The 15,545-nt window shown below is 54.5% G+C and overlaps 2 protein-coding genes across 2 annotated transcripts; one reads left to right on the top strand and one right to left on the bottom strand.

Annotated features, from left to right (window-relative positions):
* Positions 1-169: 169 nt before the first annotated feature.
* Positions 170-9,648, bottom strand: BU26DRAFT_479954 (uncharacterized protein). Its single transcript, XM_033825683.1, has 7 exons — positions 9,436-9,648; positions 7,922-9,386; positions 7,534-7,874; positions 2,967-7,485; positions 2,522-2,912; positions 1,382-2,473; positions 170-1,334 (listed from the first exon to the last, which is right to left on the bottom strand). Exons 1-7 carry the CDS (start codon positions 9,464-9,466, stop codon positions 291-293), a joined length of 8,883 nt encoding a protein of 2,960 aa, XP_033687337.1. The 5' UTR covers positions 9,467-9,648; the 3' UTR covers positions 170-290.
* Positions 9,649-9,851: 203 nt separating this feature from the next.
* On the top strand, positions 9,852-14,979 carry BU26DRAFT_502819 (uncharacterized protein; the record flags this gene model as incomplete). The annotated part of the gene is made up of 3 exons (XM_033826657.1): positions 9,852-10,035; positions 10,093-14,873; positions 14,929-14,979. 3 exons carry the CDS (start codon positions 9,852-9,854, stop codon positions 14,977-14,979), a joined length of 5,016 nt encoding a protein of 1,671 aa, XP_033687338.1.
* Positions 14,980-15,545: the final 566 nt, after the last annotated feature.

Below are 15,545 nucleotides of genomic sequence, written 5' to 3' on the forward strand. Positions count from 1 at the left end.
CAGGAGGAGGCGAGTGGATGACAGAGAGAGGTGACGTACCGAGACTGGCCCGTGCGCTAACCTCAATCTGGAAAGACACCAGGCGCTCCCTCCTTCCTCTCACAAGTTGCGAGATCTTTCCTTCTAAAGACTCATGGGTCACGAGCCCATAACGCTTAAATCAAATGCGTTCTGAAAACAAAGTACATCTCTTTTTTCTATATACGCCGTCCCAACCCCTAAACCCATGGGACTAGACAAAGACTCACTATGAAAGCTATACCTTCGTAAATTCTCTATGCCGCACTACGCTACGCATAGCTCGCCCACCCCATATACAGCACCGCCAAATTACGCTCATCCGTCGCCGCCTGAATCAGCTCGTTGACCGTCGCCTTCGTGCTCAACGTCTTGCTCAACTTCTTCTCCACCACACTAAGCGCCCTGCCCGCCTCCCCTGCCTGTTCCTCCCTCTTGCGATTACTCTCCTGTACTTCCTGGTCTGGCACGACGCCCGCGCCCGGCGGCGCCGGCGTACCTCCCGGCGCAACGGTCCCCGCTCTAGCACCATTCTGCGCATTGGTCTCTTGCCCCTCCTGCATGCGCTTCGCTTTCGTCGGGGTGACGCTCCAATTGACGAGCGGATCGTAGCGAAGCACATTGAGCAGCGTCATGATGGACTCGCGTTCCTCGCGCAGGGTGTCCATAGTGAATTCGCAACAGCGACGGAAGACGCCTTCTGTTTTGGTGTAGCCCATGGCGTCGACGAGGTCGCGCGTTAGTCTGAATGGAACGACCTCCGGCACGGGCAGCACGCGGCCGGCTTCGAAACTCACGCCGAGATCGATGTGCACGACTTCTCCGCTCTTCTCATCGAGCAAAATGTTGTGGCAGTGGCGATCACCCAGTCCGAGCACATGGCCAAGGATGGAGATCGCGGCTGTGGAGCGCGTATACGCAAGACGCCGCTCAAACCACTCATCAGGGTCTTCGAAGCGCTCGAGGAGGAAGTAGCGGAGCACGGGATGAAAATTGTCAGCGATTTTCTGCCAGACTTTGACGCGCGTTTGGAGGGAGTCTTGCTGACAGGCGCCGATCTCTTTTCTGCATCTGTCGGGCTTGTAGTCGTTTGGGTAGTACTTTTCGTGAGCGGGCATGACCCATTGATGCAGGGGAATGGTGTCTTGGACGAATTCCATGAGGCCAGAGCGAGTTGATAGAGGGAGGACTTTGTAGGTTCGGATGCCGAGGTTGCGTAGGCGCGTCGCGGTGTGGTTCTTTAAGAGGCGGGAAACCTGGTCGAAGACTTGCTCCATGATTGCGTCCTGACGGAGGTCATCGTTGCCGGATTTAAACTGGGATAGTTAGCAAGTTGAATCGTAAGGATCAATGTCCTACCTACCAATTGCTTGTATGGCTTGCCGTCCGTGCCAATTGCTGTGATGACCTTTGGCGCACTCAGTCCGTTCGCAATGCTCATCCTCGACTTGAAGCTCTGGATCTTAGGCAAGTCATTGTAGTCCATGTTCGCTCTAACTTCGATCTGAAGCGTAGCAGGCGGAACGTGCAGCGCCGGAATCTTCTGCACCAAAGCCTTCGACTCATTATATCTGTCGAGCGGAATCTCTCTGCCCTGCCTATTGTCCTTCTCGTCTTTGAACATGGCGAGCGTGTGGTAAATCTCGTTCGATCTATAGATAACGCTCCAAAACGATCTTGCTCGCTGATCTTTGGCAAGCAACCCTGCGATGTGGCCAGCGACCTTTTGACGAGACTTGGCGGATTCATCCTTGGATCGGACGACATCCTCCCTAGAGATGTTGCCGACCTTGGTCTGAATGGCGAAGATCTGGTGCATGCCGTGATACGGATGGTCTTTGCAGATACGGTATACGAGCTTGAACAGAAGCTTCTGAAAGTCCGTTTCTTCGTATTGTAATCGTGACGACAGTTGGTTCATCAAGAGCGCAAACTTGCCGCTGGGGACGCGATCGATGTTGAGCTTGACGGCCTCGTTCGCCAAAGGCATGTCGGAATATTCGAGCCATAGAGCAAACACTCGGAGAGCGTCGTTGTTATACTCATCGCTTGCGTGCAATGAGAGTAGGTAATTCTCCAAGCACTGTCGTAAGAACTGTTCACGGCCTTTGCGTAACCTCTCGTACTCCGCGTGGTCCAGGTTGTACCAGTTCTTTGCCCGATGAGCATTCCGTTTGTACGTCTCGCGCATGCTTTTGCTCTTGTCTGTGGTAGACAGTTTTACAAAGTCGTGATACTCTTGGAGCTTTCGGTCCATGACCGTCTTGATGCGCTCCATATCTTCGGCAGCTTCGGGGCTTTGCAGTTGCTTGTCGCAGAACAGCGCGAATTCATGAAAAACCTGGCCTGGTCCGGGGCCTTGCGTCTGGCCCCTTAGCTCTCGGATGGCTGGCCCAAGATATTCCTGAATGATACTGTCGGGTTTCGCTAGCCGGACCTCGGCAAGGTGATGGCCCTACCATGATTAGCAAATCCAAGACTGTAGATGTTCAGGAGTGCTTACTAGTTTCGCTAATAAGACGGGCAAGCTAATTTCCGTGTTCTGAGAGTCGAAGTCGGCATGATCAATGAGATGCTGGCGCATGCGAATGGAAGTTTCCACCTCGCCTTGGTCCCAAAGTACGTTAGCCACTTCGTGTTGTGCGATAGCCTCGATATCAAGCCCGACGGATCTGCATGGTCGCACGATGTCTGAAAGGTAAGTGACGCTCGCAAGAGACTCCTGCAGCGCGTCATGTCTTCTGGATATTGTGGACGAGTTGACGAGTGCTTCGACCTCCATGCCACGAATGGTTCCAGTCCTGGCATGTAACGACTCAAGTAAGGGACCGTTTGCACTAAGTACACTGAACAGCGTCTCGCGGCACGATAAGAGCTGGCGCACGTCTTCGAACCTAAAGTGAGGTTAGCCATAAAGGGTACGCCGCAGCTCGATGGGGTCTACTTACTCGCCGGCCTGCATCCACTTCTCTCGTCCCTTCATGCGGTCCCAGACATCGAGCAAGTATTCTGGGCGAGCGGTACTGATGACTTCATCGGCTTCGGTCAACGCCGCCAGCGTTCGCAAGCGTGCCTTCGTCGATGTGGCAGAACTATCCCTGCCAGACAGGTAGTTCATGGTTGCGAGAAGCTGACGGTCGAAATTCCTCCTAGCGCTGGTTATGTCCGTGGCGTAATGTAACCCTTGGAATGCCTTGAACAGCGTGCTTGACTCGGTGTGATTCGTTTCCGGCGCCTTGATATCCCATTGCCCAAGCTTCCGGGCTGTATGGAGTGTGTTGTCAACCACATCATCTCCAATGTCGCGAAACTGGTCGCTGGAAAGCAATGAGTGCGTAACGCTGTTCATGTTTAGCGTGATGAGACTCTTTACCATGCCACGAGAGTCGGATGACTCTAGCGCATCTGACCGGCGAATCTGGCTATCCAGCCTCGCACCACGGAAGAGCAGGCTCTTGATCCCATTACTCTCGTAATCTAGACGATCTATCACTGACGACAAACTGGCTCCTCTGTCGACGCCGTAAAATGAATCTGGCTCATCTAGATTCTTGTAGATTGAGAGTTGCAAGTCGATCGGCAGCTTCGGGGGGTCGACCATAACGGACGATCTTCTTGAGCTTGGCTTGATAATTGGCTGACCAGAAGAAGTTTCTGCGAACAGTAAAGCGCTTCGATACATCCCACACACGGTTGCTGCTTGCGATGCTTTGAGATAGTCAATCTCTAGCCACCGATCGCGGCCGACCCTGGTGACCTCTTTCGGAACCGGCTGGCTGCGAAGGTAGAGAATCGCCTGTATGAGGATGCGCACATGCGGAACCCGGCTGGAGTCATGCTCGGAAAACCAAGCCATCGATGCCTCCGATATGGTTTCCCTGACGGTGCGTTTGCCGTCGAACTCGTCGAGAAGAACGAGGTGAAGGATATATGGGAACAATCGTTCCGCCATATGGTTGATCCCTAGTAGGAGCTTGGATAGCGCACCTAGGATCGGATCCCGAGACGCCACTTCGCATAGGGAAACGGCGAGATCCCTAATCCATGCAGACACAGTCTTGCTGTTCGTGGGGGCTGCGTTGCGCTCCACCGATTCCGTCGGATGTGGTTGCTTCGGCTCCGTATCTGCAGGAACGGGTAAGTCTAGCGCTTGCGCAATAGCTGCTGGGAGGGCCTTCTGCATTTCCGCCTCGTATCTGGTATCGGCGTCGGACAGACGCGAGATAACAAGTCGAACTGCTCCTTCCGCGAGGCTGACTTCGCTACGGTCATCGCTGTAGAACAGATCTATGACTTCTTTGACAATGGCTTCCCGTGACGCTTTACCAACGGAGTCTTTGGGACCCGGGCTCTGCGAATACCACGGACGATCATGAGCCATGCTGCGCCTTACTTCACCGTAAGCACTGAAGGCACGGCCTAGGACCCTGGCTGCCCATAGGAGATAGCCGTCACCAACGTTGTTTCGTTTACACGAATCCCAGACGTGGGGCGCGAAATCAGCGGCTTCAGAGTCGGAACCGAGTACATCATCGCGTGCTGATAGAGCTGGTTGGAAATTCTGGCAAAGCAGATTGAGCGCTACTTCCCGGGAAGTGTTGTTGAGGAGCTTCCGACCCGAACGGACGTCATCTAAGATCTCCAGAAGCAATTTACTTTCCTCGCTGCCACGAACCGAGTTACCTTCGGTACGGACCTGAGAGGCAGCCATCGTAATGAGCTTGAAAGCTTTGATGGACGAACTCCGTTCGTTTCCAGATAGTTCTTCAGCATAGGATCTGAGGTACTCGGTAAACCAAGCGTGGAACCTGGTCGCTGTATTCATGGTCGCGGTATACTGTGACTGCTGAGTTGTACTCTCTTGCGATGATCCAAGGAAGACGCGAATGGAGATGAGAACAGAGAGACCGATGCCAGCCACAAACCCGAGCTGACCGCGCAAGTACTGGGCTCCGTGCTCAAACAGATACTGCATTATGCCCACTGTGCCTTCGGCACACTGGGTGTCTGTGAGAAACGGTCGCAACGATTGCAGCGTCATTTGGAGAGGGTAGCCCTCATAGGCGACCGGCCCAGCCAGAGCAACGAGAATCCTGATCTTGCGAATGATGGATCGAGCATAGAGTGAGCCAAGAGCCGGATGGATCCGATCGAGAAGCATGCGCATAACAAAGGCATAAATGCTAGGTGTCCAGAGGCTAACAGGATTGTCTGCTGTTCGACGGCATAGGCGTTCTAGCTGATCGAAAAGATAATATGCCGAGAACGAGGGCTCTATGCCAATGCTGAGGTCCAAGGTGGAGTGGCTGATAGTATTCATTTCTGCGAGCGCTTTGGCTGTTCCGTTGAAAGCTGGTCGCCTCTCGAGCTGCTTATTCACCTTCTCTTCATGATCGATCGTTTGGAATATGTACCCGAGCACTTGCGGAAAATGCTGGCGGATCAGGTGAATATACTGCTCCTGTCCAACCAGGTCGCGGAGCAGATTGGCATTGCTGGCTTCCGACTTGTTACGGGCGAATCCTCTGCAAGTGTCCCAGGAGATCGTATAGGCACCGGCCTTGCTCATATTTCTAGCGAGCGCTTCGGCGGTCTTCATGCCGAGTTGCTTCGCAAGATAGTCTAGCTCGTCCTTCAGCCCCAGCATGATGGCTTGACCGACGGCTTCAGATTCAATGTCGCGCAGAAGATCAATAAGTGACGTGTAGCCAAATGATGTGTACGGTATCTCGGAAAAGGTGCGCTTCCGGTCTAGCCAAGTGAAGATGATCTGAGGAGCGAAGAGCCGAAACAAGCTTTGCGGATTTCCCATGTGCCTGGCTTCCGCAACTTGGGAGATGCATCGGCTGGCGTGTTGAGCTGCGCCCGGGACTGAGCCTGCCGTTGCGAAGATCCTATATACACATTGGCGGAGAAGCGTATGCCACTGCGACGCGAGTTTAGATAGCACGAGTAACCGTACAGCGATACCCTCGATCCACTCGTAATCGCCAGGGAGACTGCTGTCGACATCTTGCAGAATCTTGTCATGCTCTGACAGAACAAAATCTTCGAAAATGCTAGGTAAGCGCTCTGCGATATGGTACTTAACCGTCATTTCGCCCTGTGCTAGAAGCTCGAAGAGGCTGGTTCGCACTGATGGCACCTTGCGGTTCTGGCCGAAGTCCGGATGATGCCTAAGAAGTCCATGTAGAAAGCTCGCAACAGACATCTGAAGCCCTGGAGATCTCCTTACCCCGCCCTTCTCCATTTCTTTGGCATAATAGACGTATAGGGCTTCGACGTTCTCATACAGGTCTTGTGCTTGACGGTCTGTGGAATCAAAGCTCCAGACCAGCGTAGTGCCGATCAGGACGTCTAGCATCATGCCGTTTGCAACCTCAGACGTGTTGTACTCCCGAGCTCGTGGATCGATGAGACTGTCACTTAGGCGTTCGACCAATCTTAAGCAGTCAGTCCGCGATAGGTGGAAGCCACAGGACAGCAGCGCCTGGACTAGCTGCCGCGATCGGAGCAGGTCGGCTTCATGAATCGATACTAAATATTCGACGAATTCGGTAGGGATCTGATCGTGCTCCTCGTCGGTGGTGTCGGCTATGCAGGAGATGAGGTGAAGGTAAGTCGAGCAAGATGTCCGTAGCGCCGCAGCCTCGGTTGCTGCTTGGATGTTGTGACGTGGTACTTCGACATCCGAACTGGATGCGCCCGCTGTCATCTGTGAGTTTGGTCCGTCGTCGATATCCATGAAATCATCTTCCTCAGCGTAGAAGGACTGTTTGATCTCCTTTCTATCTCCTAGGGCTCTTGACATGTGATTGGCGATGAAAAGTGTGCCTGTTTCCTTGAATACTCCTCGAGACAACCGGCCAATGCGACAAACGTCCGGAAGACTCTGGGCGCAGACCTGAAGGACTGCATCCACCTTGTATTGTTCGGTCTGGTGCCTCGTCAGAATTTGCACAAATGACTGGACGAGGCTGTCGGCCGCGGTCTCCAACTCAGAGGCGCGATGGCCATCCACATCGGCCAGGGAACTCAGGGCTAGAGCCACAACGCAGAAGTTGGTAATAACCCGCATCATGTCGGATGTGATACCCTGTGGGTTCTGCTGTGACCATTCCTTCCAACGTTGCCGCGTCTTTTCCAGCTCAGATAAACAGAAGTCCATTATTCTGTTCTCAAGGTGAGCTGAGTGGCGAGTTGAGGATGAAGACTCAACGCTGTTGGATGTTGAATCCATTGCGATCCGGAACTCGTCTTGATCAGTAAGGAGAAGCAGGTATTGCCCAAGTTCCCGGTACGGGGCCACGCGCATGCGGGCTTGGGCGATCGGGCCAAGGACCTTGAAAGGCGCTGCATCTAGTGGATTGAATGGACGGTCGAGGCAGGCATAAAGCACTCGTAGCACATCACGAGCGCTGCAGTGATGCGAATTAAGCGCCGCATAGGTCCGCTCCAGCCAGAGGCCTGGATTTAAGTAAGTTTTCATAGGTCTGGGGGAGCCAAAGCGCTTACTTGGAGTCCATCTGCTGAGGAGCCAGTTAAGTACTCTATCAGCACTTTGATTGTAGTGAGTTGGATTTTCGGTGATCCTCTCGTGGATAAGCGTGCTTAGCAAGGATGAGCTGGTCTCTGCGAGTAATGCCGGGCCACTGAGCTCTATCGACAACAACATGTTCTGTACTGCTTCCGAGACTGCCGAGAACGGAACGATTCTCAACTTCAAGAGCATGTCCATCAAATGACAAGCCGTGCGAGACGTGGAGAGTGATGTGATGGCACGAGATGCGCTATGCCAAGCAGATATCCAGAAGGGGAGCAGGGAAGCTGCTTTTGACGTTTGTTGGAAAGCGGCCCTACAGCGACTTAGTATTATGCACGATGACTATAAAGGAGAGCTTACGTAGCCAACCCTATCATGGCCCAAGAGGAGTGCACCGGGTTCTCGTCTGAAATGCAGGATGTGAGCTTCTCGAGCAGTGACTGGAGGTCCTCTTCATCGAGCGGACCCTCTTGGACCATGAAGGCAAGGACTTGCAACGCAGCGCGCTTAGCATTGGAACGCGGTTCTGAGACATGACGTAAATACTCTTGAAAGTGATGAGTGATGCGGAGGCGCTTTATCATGCTCTCCTCCCCGTCCTCCCGGTCGTGGGCGACCCGACGTTTTCTCTCGTCTAGCATGAAGGAAAGGCGTGCGATGGTGGAGACTGTCGCCCAGAGGCCTTCGTAACGAACATGCTCCGTGTCCATTGAGAAGGCGCAAGTGTGAAGCGGATGAGTGTCACTGCGGGCTCTACCAATCTGTCGAAAGGAAAGATGGTCGTCATCGAGATACTGATGAGCGGTTGTTTCCTGCCTGCGCCGGTAGTCCCCGTACATAGTCTCAATAAGCGCTTCGAGATCAAAGGTAATTGTGTCATCACGACTGCTGGTAAGGGTGCTGGAGATGTGAGCTTCGGTATACATTAAAGTAACCATTAATTCATCTCTTAGCGGGGGATCTGACCACATGGTCTTCATCAATGGCAGCAGCTCCTGAGCGACGTTTTTCGTGAGTTGAATTGCGTGTAATGTAGTGCGCGGCAAGACGCAGTTGATTGCAGCGAGTGCGGCGGCATTGCTACGACCCGTCTTCCTCTGCAGGAAATGGAGCAATGTCGTAAGAATAGGCTCGGCCTTGTCCGACACCGGGGCGTTGGAGGCTTTGACCAGGAGGTGTAGGCAATGGACGAAGTCCTCAGCAGCACGAACAAGCTCTTCGGGGAGTTGCTTGGTCCGAGATGACGAATCGCGAGGACTGGCTCTCGGCGCGCCGTCCGTAGACTCAAACGGCGTCCGAGCCCTGCTGGATATACCCGTACTCCAGCTGTTTGGCGGTTCGGGTTCGGGCTCTGCAAAGAAAGTAGAGAGCGAATCGACACAAAAATCCACGGTGGCGTCCCAGCACTCCTTGGGGAGGCGCTCTACATGGGGTTGGTATTCCAGCAGTGCACGCAGTGCTTTCGGCAGATCTTCGACAAGCGGCTTTAGCAAGTTGCCGTCTCGTCCGGGGAGTACTTCAATTATGCTGTCTACAATCATCTCCACCGTGGTGCTCTTGATGGTGCGCACGCCGGAGTTTATGACATGGCGGAGGGCGTTGGCTGAGAGCGGGAGGAGGACGGCGGTCTTGGTCGTCTTGGACTTGCTGCGGAGGAAGGACAAGCGCTCGTCGCGCATGCATTGGAAGAGGGTCTCGCATAGCGCTAGGGATGCCTTGTTTCCGAGGATCTCGAGGGCGGGCTTGCCGCGGTTGTGCTTCAGGATGTGGATGAGGTCCTTGAGGCCGGCGTTGCGGTCCGTCACCTTGGTGGACGAGATGAGGACTGCCGCCCGTTAGTGTACTGCCGCATGCTGCACATCGGGGACACTCACCTTTTGCGTCCTGAATGTTTGTCGCCCCCATCCTGCCCGTGTACCGTGCCTCGTAGGTGGAGTGGCAGTGTGGGGGTGGGAGGGCATGGCCGGCGTCTCCAGGACAATTGAGAAATAATATGGCGGGAGACTCACGTGCCTCAGCCCCAGACAGCCGCCGCCACAGCGCCGCGTGCTTCACTGGGCCCGTCTGCAGCGCGTGCGGAGCTCTCGCGGAGGTGGTGAATGTTTCCGCCAAGCTGCAGGGATCTGCTTCGTATCAGAGGAAAGCGCGTCCGAGCTCCTGGGAAGGCGCGTTCGGGAAACTTTGAGCGGCAGGTGCCAGCGACAACACCAACAAATCCGCCCTCTGCCTGCCGCCCCGCACCCGCCCTTGTGCCGGCGCATAATGCGCAGCCACCCCATTCGACTCCGCCATGGCTGAAGACGACAGCCTGTCCGCCCTCGAGGGCCTGCACCGCGACCTCTGCGCCCTCATTGACCAGCGGCTGCCCGCCCTCGACCGCCTGCTGCAGAACCTGGAGGCCCACCTGGACGACTTCAAGGCGCTGGTGGACAAGAAGCCCAAGAGCAACGAGAGCAGAAATGCCCTGAGCGCGGGTAAAACATAACTATGGGGCATCGCTTCTGTCCAAGGATGCTAACAAAGGTGTCCAGGCAAGATCAAGATTGGCGACGACGAGTACGAGGTCAACGATGAGTTCAAGCAGCAGACGCTCGAGATGGCCGAGGCGCTGGATCTCGACGAGCTGGAGGCTGCCGCCTTCTTCATGGGCGCGCAGAAAGAGGCGCAGGAGCTCGACCGCTCGCAGCTCCAGACGGCCGTCATCCGCTTCCACCGCCGCCGCGAATACGTCCTGCTCTGTCTGCGCATTCTGATGCAGGCCGCCATGGACAATGACGAGACGGAGCTGCCTGGGCTGCCATCGCTGCAAATGGCAGTCCAGATCATCCTCGACATCGTGGGGACCAACAACTTTGCGTCGGCGTACAGATTCTGGGGGCAATGCCTGGACAGCATGGGTGCGATCGAAAAGTGGCTGCAAAACATCGCAGAGCGGCTGCAGAGCGCACAGGTGGTTGGCCAGGCACCACTCCCCGGCTTCGTCGAGATCATGACCTTTCAGCGCCAGAGTCTCACCCGGCAGCACGAGAATCTGGCCGCGATTTGCACCCACATGGTCAAGCCGGGATTCGCCAGCATGGATAACCTCCGGGCTCTTCTGGCCAAAACCAGGACCATCGATAAGCACGACCTCATCACCATCCACTACGTTCCGATGCTCATCCGGCTGCTATCGTTCATCGCTTCAGAAACGAACACGCTCACCAAAGATGCGAGGGCGCTAAACGATTCGCTCCTGGCAGGACGCGAAAGTGACAACTGGGCCCTGCGGAACCTGCATGCCGCTACGTTGACATGGTGGCTGGCCGAATACAGCGGCAGGTACATGGACCCCAACTTCCAGGACGCCGACCTCCAGAACATCGACTTTGACAAAGAGGCAAATGCGCGGTCGGAGGCCTTTCTCAAAGCTTTGAACGATGGAGCGTTCCATTTCATGCTCTCCTTTAGCCAGGATGTCCGCCCTACGCGCTGGTATGACCCACAGAAGACTAGCATGATATCTTCCTTGCTACAAGACACCGCTGTCTTGACCCCCGAGTCTGCGCAGCCAGAGGAGTTTTTCAAAGTGCTCATCATGGAGCAAGTGCAGACATTCGTTGATTCCTTCATTACGAACATGCCGGACACGCTGCGGAGGCTGAAAGTGGAAGAGGACGACCAGCGTAGACGACTGCAGTTGCACTTCCAGCGTTCTTCGGGCGAGTATCCCCTGCACCTGGAGAGGTTTCTCGTCATCGTTGCGTATGCTTTCGATGGGTTTCCGAACGCAGCCGAGGATTTCTGGTCAGATAAGGAGAGCAACCTCTATGGCTTCTTGCAGTGGGCCGCGAAGCGCCAGCCTACTCCGCGCATAGCCATGTTCTGTGAGATGCTACGTGCGATTTCGACCGGAAATTCGAATGCAGATTCGGCGCACCGATTCTTGTTAGAAGAAGGCGCATCTTCATCGGGCAAGATCCGGCGGACCAGCTCTCTTAGCTACACCCATATTTTCAACGAACTGATCGAATTTCAGACCAACATCCACGAGCCGAAGAAGGCCATCCAGGGCGGCATCTACCCACCTACCCAGAATCCCGTGGATCAGATCGTTGAGCCTGAAAGCGCAACGATGCTTGAAAGCTACCTCCGTTTGCTTGCACATCTCTGCAGAGAAAGCTTGACTGCTCGGAACTGGCTATTGGACTCTCAGGACTACAACTTGGCGGGTATCTGTTTCGGTCTATGCACAGACAAGGTGGAAAGCGGCCTACGAGCGGCCGCGTTTGATGCTGTCTCGGCACTACTGGTCGGCAAAGACACCTTGCGGGCAAGCGCCGTCTGGAACAATCTAGACGATTGGACTGTCTCCGGCTTCTACGTGACCTCAAAGCAGAACAGCGTGCTGAGCCCATTTCCGCGCGACGAGTTTTGGATGACATTGGCTGACGGCTTTGATGAATCGATCGCCTTCATCCGCCTGCTTCAATCTCTCGTTGAACCATACCCGGAAAATGAGGGCCTCAACGACTGCATTCCCTTCCCGGAAAGCCTTGGCTCGGCTCGAAGAATGCCTGGGATCGAGAAATACGTCGACTTTGTTATGCAACAAGTCTTCGCTGAGCGCAGCATAGAGGTGCAAGAGCCACTGCAGCGCAATGTAATGAGGTGGACTTGCTTGCGGTTCATGGCTACGTGCCTGCAGACATTCAACGAGAACCTCGTCGTGTTTGCGAACAAGTCAAGCATTCCAGTCGATGCGGTCATCGACCCCTCTTCTCTCGCCGTCTATGTTACCCTCCACCCTTTTACGCGAGTCATGGAATGGTTGTTCAATGACAAGGTCCTCAGGGCTTTTTTCGCATCCTCTCATCACGATGTCAACGAAGTCGATGCAGCCCCCACAGACTCACCATTGGTACAGTCGCTAATGCTAAGTATCGAGGTCATGGACCTGGTAATGAGACTGCAGGCTACTTATCTCGACATTGTCCGACCTGTCCTCAAACAGCAGCCTGCGACTCAACATACTCCCGTCTCAAACCTCTCTCTCGCCTCTTTTGAGGACGCCATTCTGAACAACCTTCAGATAATTGTTGACCTCGGTCTATATTGCGGCACTGGTCACGAAGCGCTCACTATTGCGTCACTGCAGTTGCTTGAGAAAATGGCATCATCCCGAAAGCTCGCTGTATCGCCCGCCGGCTTTGGCCAGCGGTCCGGCCGTAGCAAGATTGTGGGCATACTGGAGAAGGATAACGAGTGCGAGCGGATTGGACGCTCACTCTCAAGTCTGATGAAGTTCAGCAACGAAGAGCTTGAAGCCGAACAAGAGGCGTCGGGCTATGTCATCAAGATCAAGATCTTGGACTTCCTCAACAGCTGTCTGGCCGCGGTGTCCCAGAGACCCACCATTGCGCACATCCTTCTTGGTTTCTCATGCGGCAGCACCACAGTTCGCATTGCAGATGACAGTTTATGGGCAAACGGAAGCTCTCTATTCCATGCCATCCTCGTGCTGGCCGTGAAATATCCTGACAACGATGGAGTGGCATTTAGCTCATGGACTTCGGCCGTCAAGACTGGGTGCTGGAGCGTCTTGCAGAGACTGTGGAGATCTCCCCTCACCAGCGGACTTGTCATGGAAGAGCTGCAAATTAACGAACTACTCTTCATAGAGGCGCCGTCCCTGATTCCTATCAATTCCGACACTCTGTGGGATGGAGTGTCACTTGCCCAAGGCCTTGAAGAGCTCGAAAGCAGAGAAGTATCTAAGTTCTTCTCCGAAGGTCCCGCGCTGGCCTTACAAAATTTCCTGCAACGGCGTGCCGCATTCTTGGACTACGAATCCAGAGAGTTGCGCCTGACCCTGAAAGATGGGATGCCCACTATGAGATCAAGAATACAGTCTGTACTCCTCGGTACTACTGTTCGGCCTGGCGAAGACCCGGTCCCGAACGCCACCATATTCGACCTGTTCGATTTTATTGAGCTCAATTACCCTGAACGAAGCGTACCAGACCAGCACAAATTCTTTGAAGGAGTTAACCTGGCCACGTGCCAAGAGGAAAAGGACGGCGTGGTCGTTTACTCGCTTCCGTTGCTGGAACAGGTCATGCTATTGAAAATGAAGTATTGGAGGAAGGATAAAGCGTTTAAAGACGAGCAAGAGGAGCTCCAGGCATTGCAAGAGGCCGATCTACTAATAGCCATCTTTACAGATTGGAACCGACGCGCTCAGCTAATCCGCTATCACAAGGATATCTTACAGTCCTGGGTCCAGTTACTGATGGTAACGCTTCACGCATGCGATTTCGACGTCGGCTCGCGGACTTCCTTTGTCCTCCAGACCCTTCAGGTCATCCTACCTAAGCTTGAGCTTTCGTATAACGCCGACTTATATACCGCCCTGCAGCTCGCCAGCCTCGCAGAGGCGCTCATTCGGAAAATCGACTTTGAGTCTACGGCCTTCGAAAAGACAAGAAACGGAGACTTCGCGAACGATCGACTCTCTCAGCTTTTCCGCGCTGCGCTCGTCGGAATCTACAGCGCGATTTCCACCACGGAGCTTAGGGAGTACTGTTACCAGATCTGCTTCCGCTACGTCCAGGGTACCTTCGAGAAAGCAACCAAAGGCTCTCTCCTTGGACGCCACACTCTCAACACAGTGAAGAACTGCGGCAGCCATCTTCTCGAGGTAATATGCGACGACGCCTATGGCGGGCAAGGGACTTGCAAAGTATCCGCGCTTTTGCTCCTCAGCGCCCTGGTCACCGTCGCCGCGCGGCAGGAGTCCAAATACATCCTAGAGTCCTTCGTCTCGCTAAACTTCGTCGGCGTCCTCGTCGACAACATCAAACACATCCCCTCGGAACTCAAAGCTGCCGCGGCGCCCCAAATACCCCTCCTCCTCTCCTACTACGACGCCTCACTCGCGCTCATGCTCCGCGTTTGCCAGACCCGGCTCGGCGCCGCCTACGTCCTCAACGCAGGCCTCTTCCCCGCCGTCCGCGAATCCCGCATCTTCGACATCGACCCAGACATCGGCCTCGAATTCGACAACCCCAACGCGCTTAAGAAGTACTACGAGCTCATGCTCGCTGTGCTGCGCGTTATCAACGCGGCGGTGATTGCGAGGGGGAGACAGAATGATCAGACAGTGTTCCAGGGGAGGGAGTTTTTGAAGGAGAGTAGGCAGAGCATGGTGGCGATTTTCAAGAGGAGTGTTAATGTGGGCGCGGGGCTGGGTGGGGATGCAAGGATGGCGCAAGATTTGAGTGAGTTAGTGGATTGTTTTACTGTGTTGGTGGAGATTACAGGCTTTTTGGAGGTATGTTTGTCCCCTTGTTCCCATGAAACGTGTGATGTGCTGACCTCTCTCGTAGTATGAAGATTCTTCGACCTTGAAGACGAAGCGCGCGAATATGTTCTCGTAGTTGGGAAAGGTTGCATTTAGCGGCATCGCTCATAGGAGGAGAGGACACCCATGTTCGACTCTACCTGCAGAGCTCCATCATCAGTTTTGGTTAATACAAAAGCATCTTCGCAGTCTCGATTTATTCTATTCTTCCTTCTACTTATTTTCGCCGCGGAGAATGTCCACCCCGCCAAGGCCATCGTATTCTGCGATCCGATCCCATGTTCCGCGCTTGCGAAACCATCCGAGATGCCGAAGCTTGGCTACTGCACTATCCACCGCGTGCCGCTTACTCACTCTTTGTTGCCGGCCTTTGGTCTTGACCGAACGTCTTTCTCCGCGCGGAACTGCTTCCTGGCGTCTCGCTTTCGCTCGCGTTCGCTGTTCGCTGTTCAGCGTCTGCGATTACCTGCATGACGGAGAGTACATCGCGCTATGCCCTGTTGTAAGGCGGGCTACCTGCAGGGGCATGGTAGACTTGGCTGATTATGTATGCGGCGACGGAATGGATGCCGTTTGCTTAGTTAATAGAGGAGGGAGAGAGAGTTGCCGTAAAACGGCATCGTGTCGGTGACTCGGGGGTCG

Source organism: Trematosphaeria pertusa (assembly GCF_010094035.1).
Source record: "Trematosphaeria pertusa strain CBS 122368 unplaced genomic scaffold BU26scaffold_4, whole genome shotgun sequence".
In the NCBI taxonomy this organism is placed as follows: Eukaryota; Fungi; Ascomycota; class Dothideomycetes; order Pleosporales; family Trematosphaeriaceae; genus Trematosphaeria; species Trematosphaeria pertusa.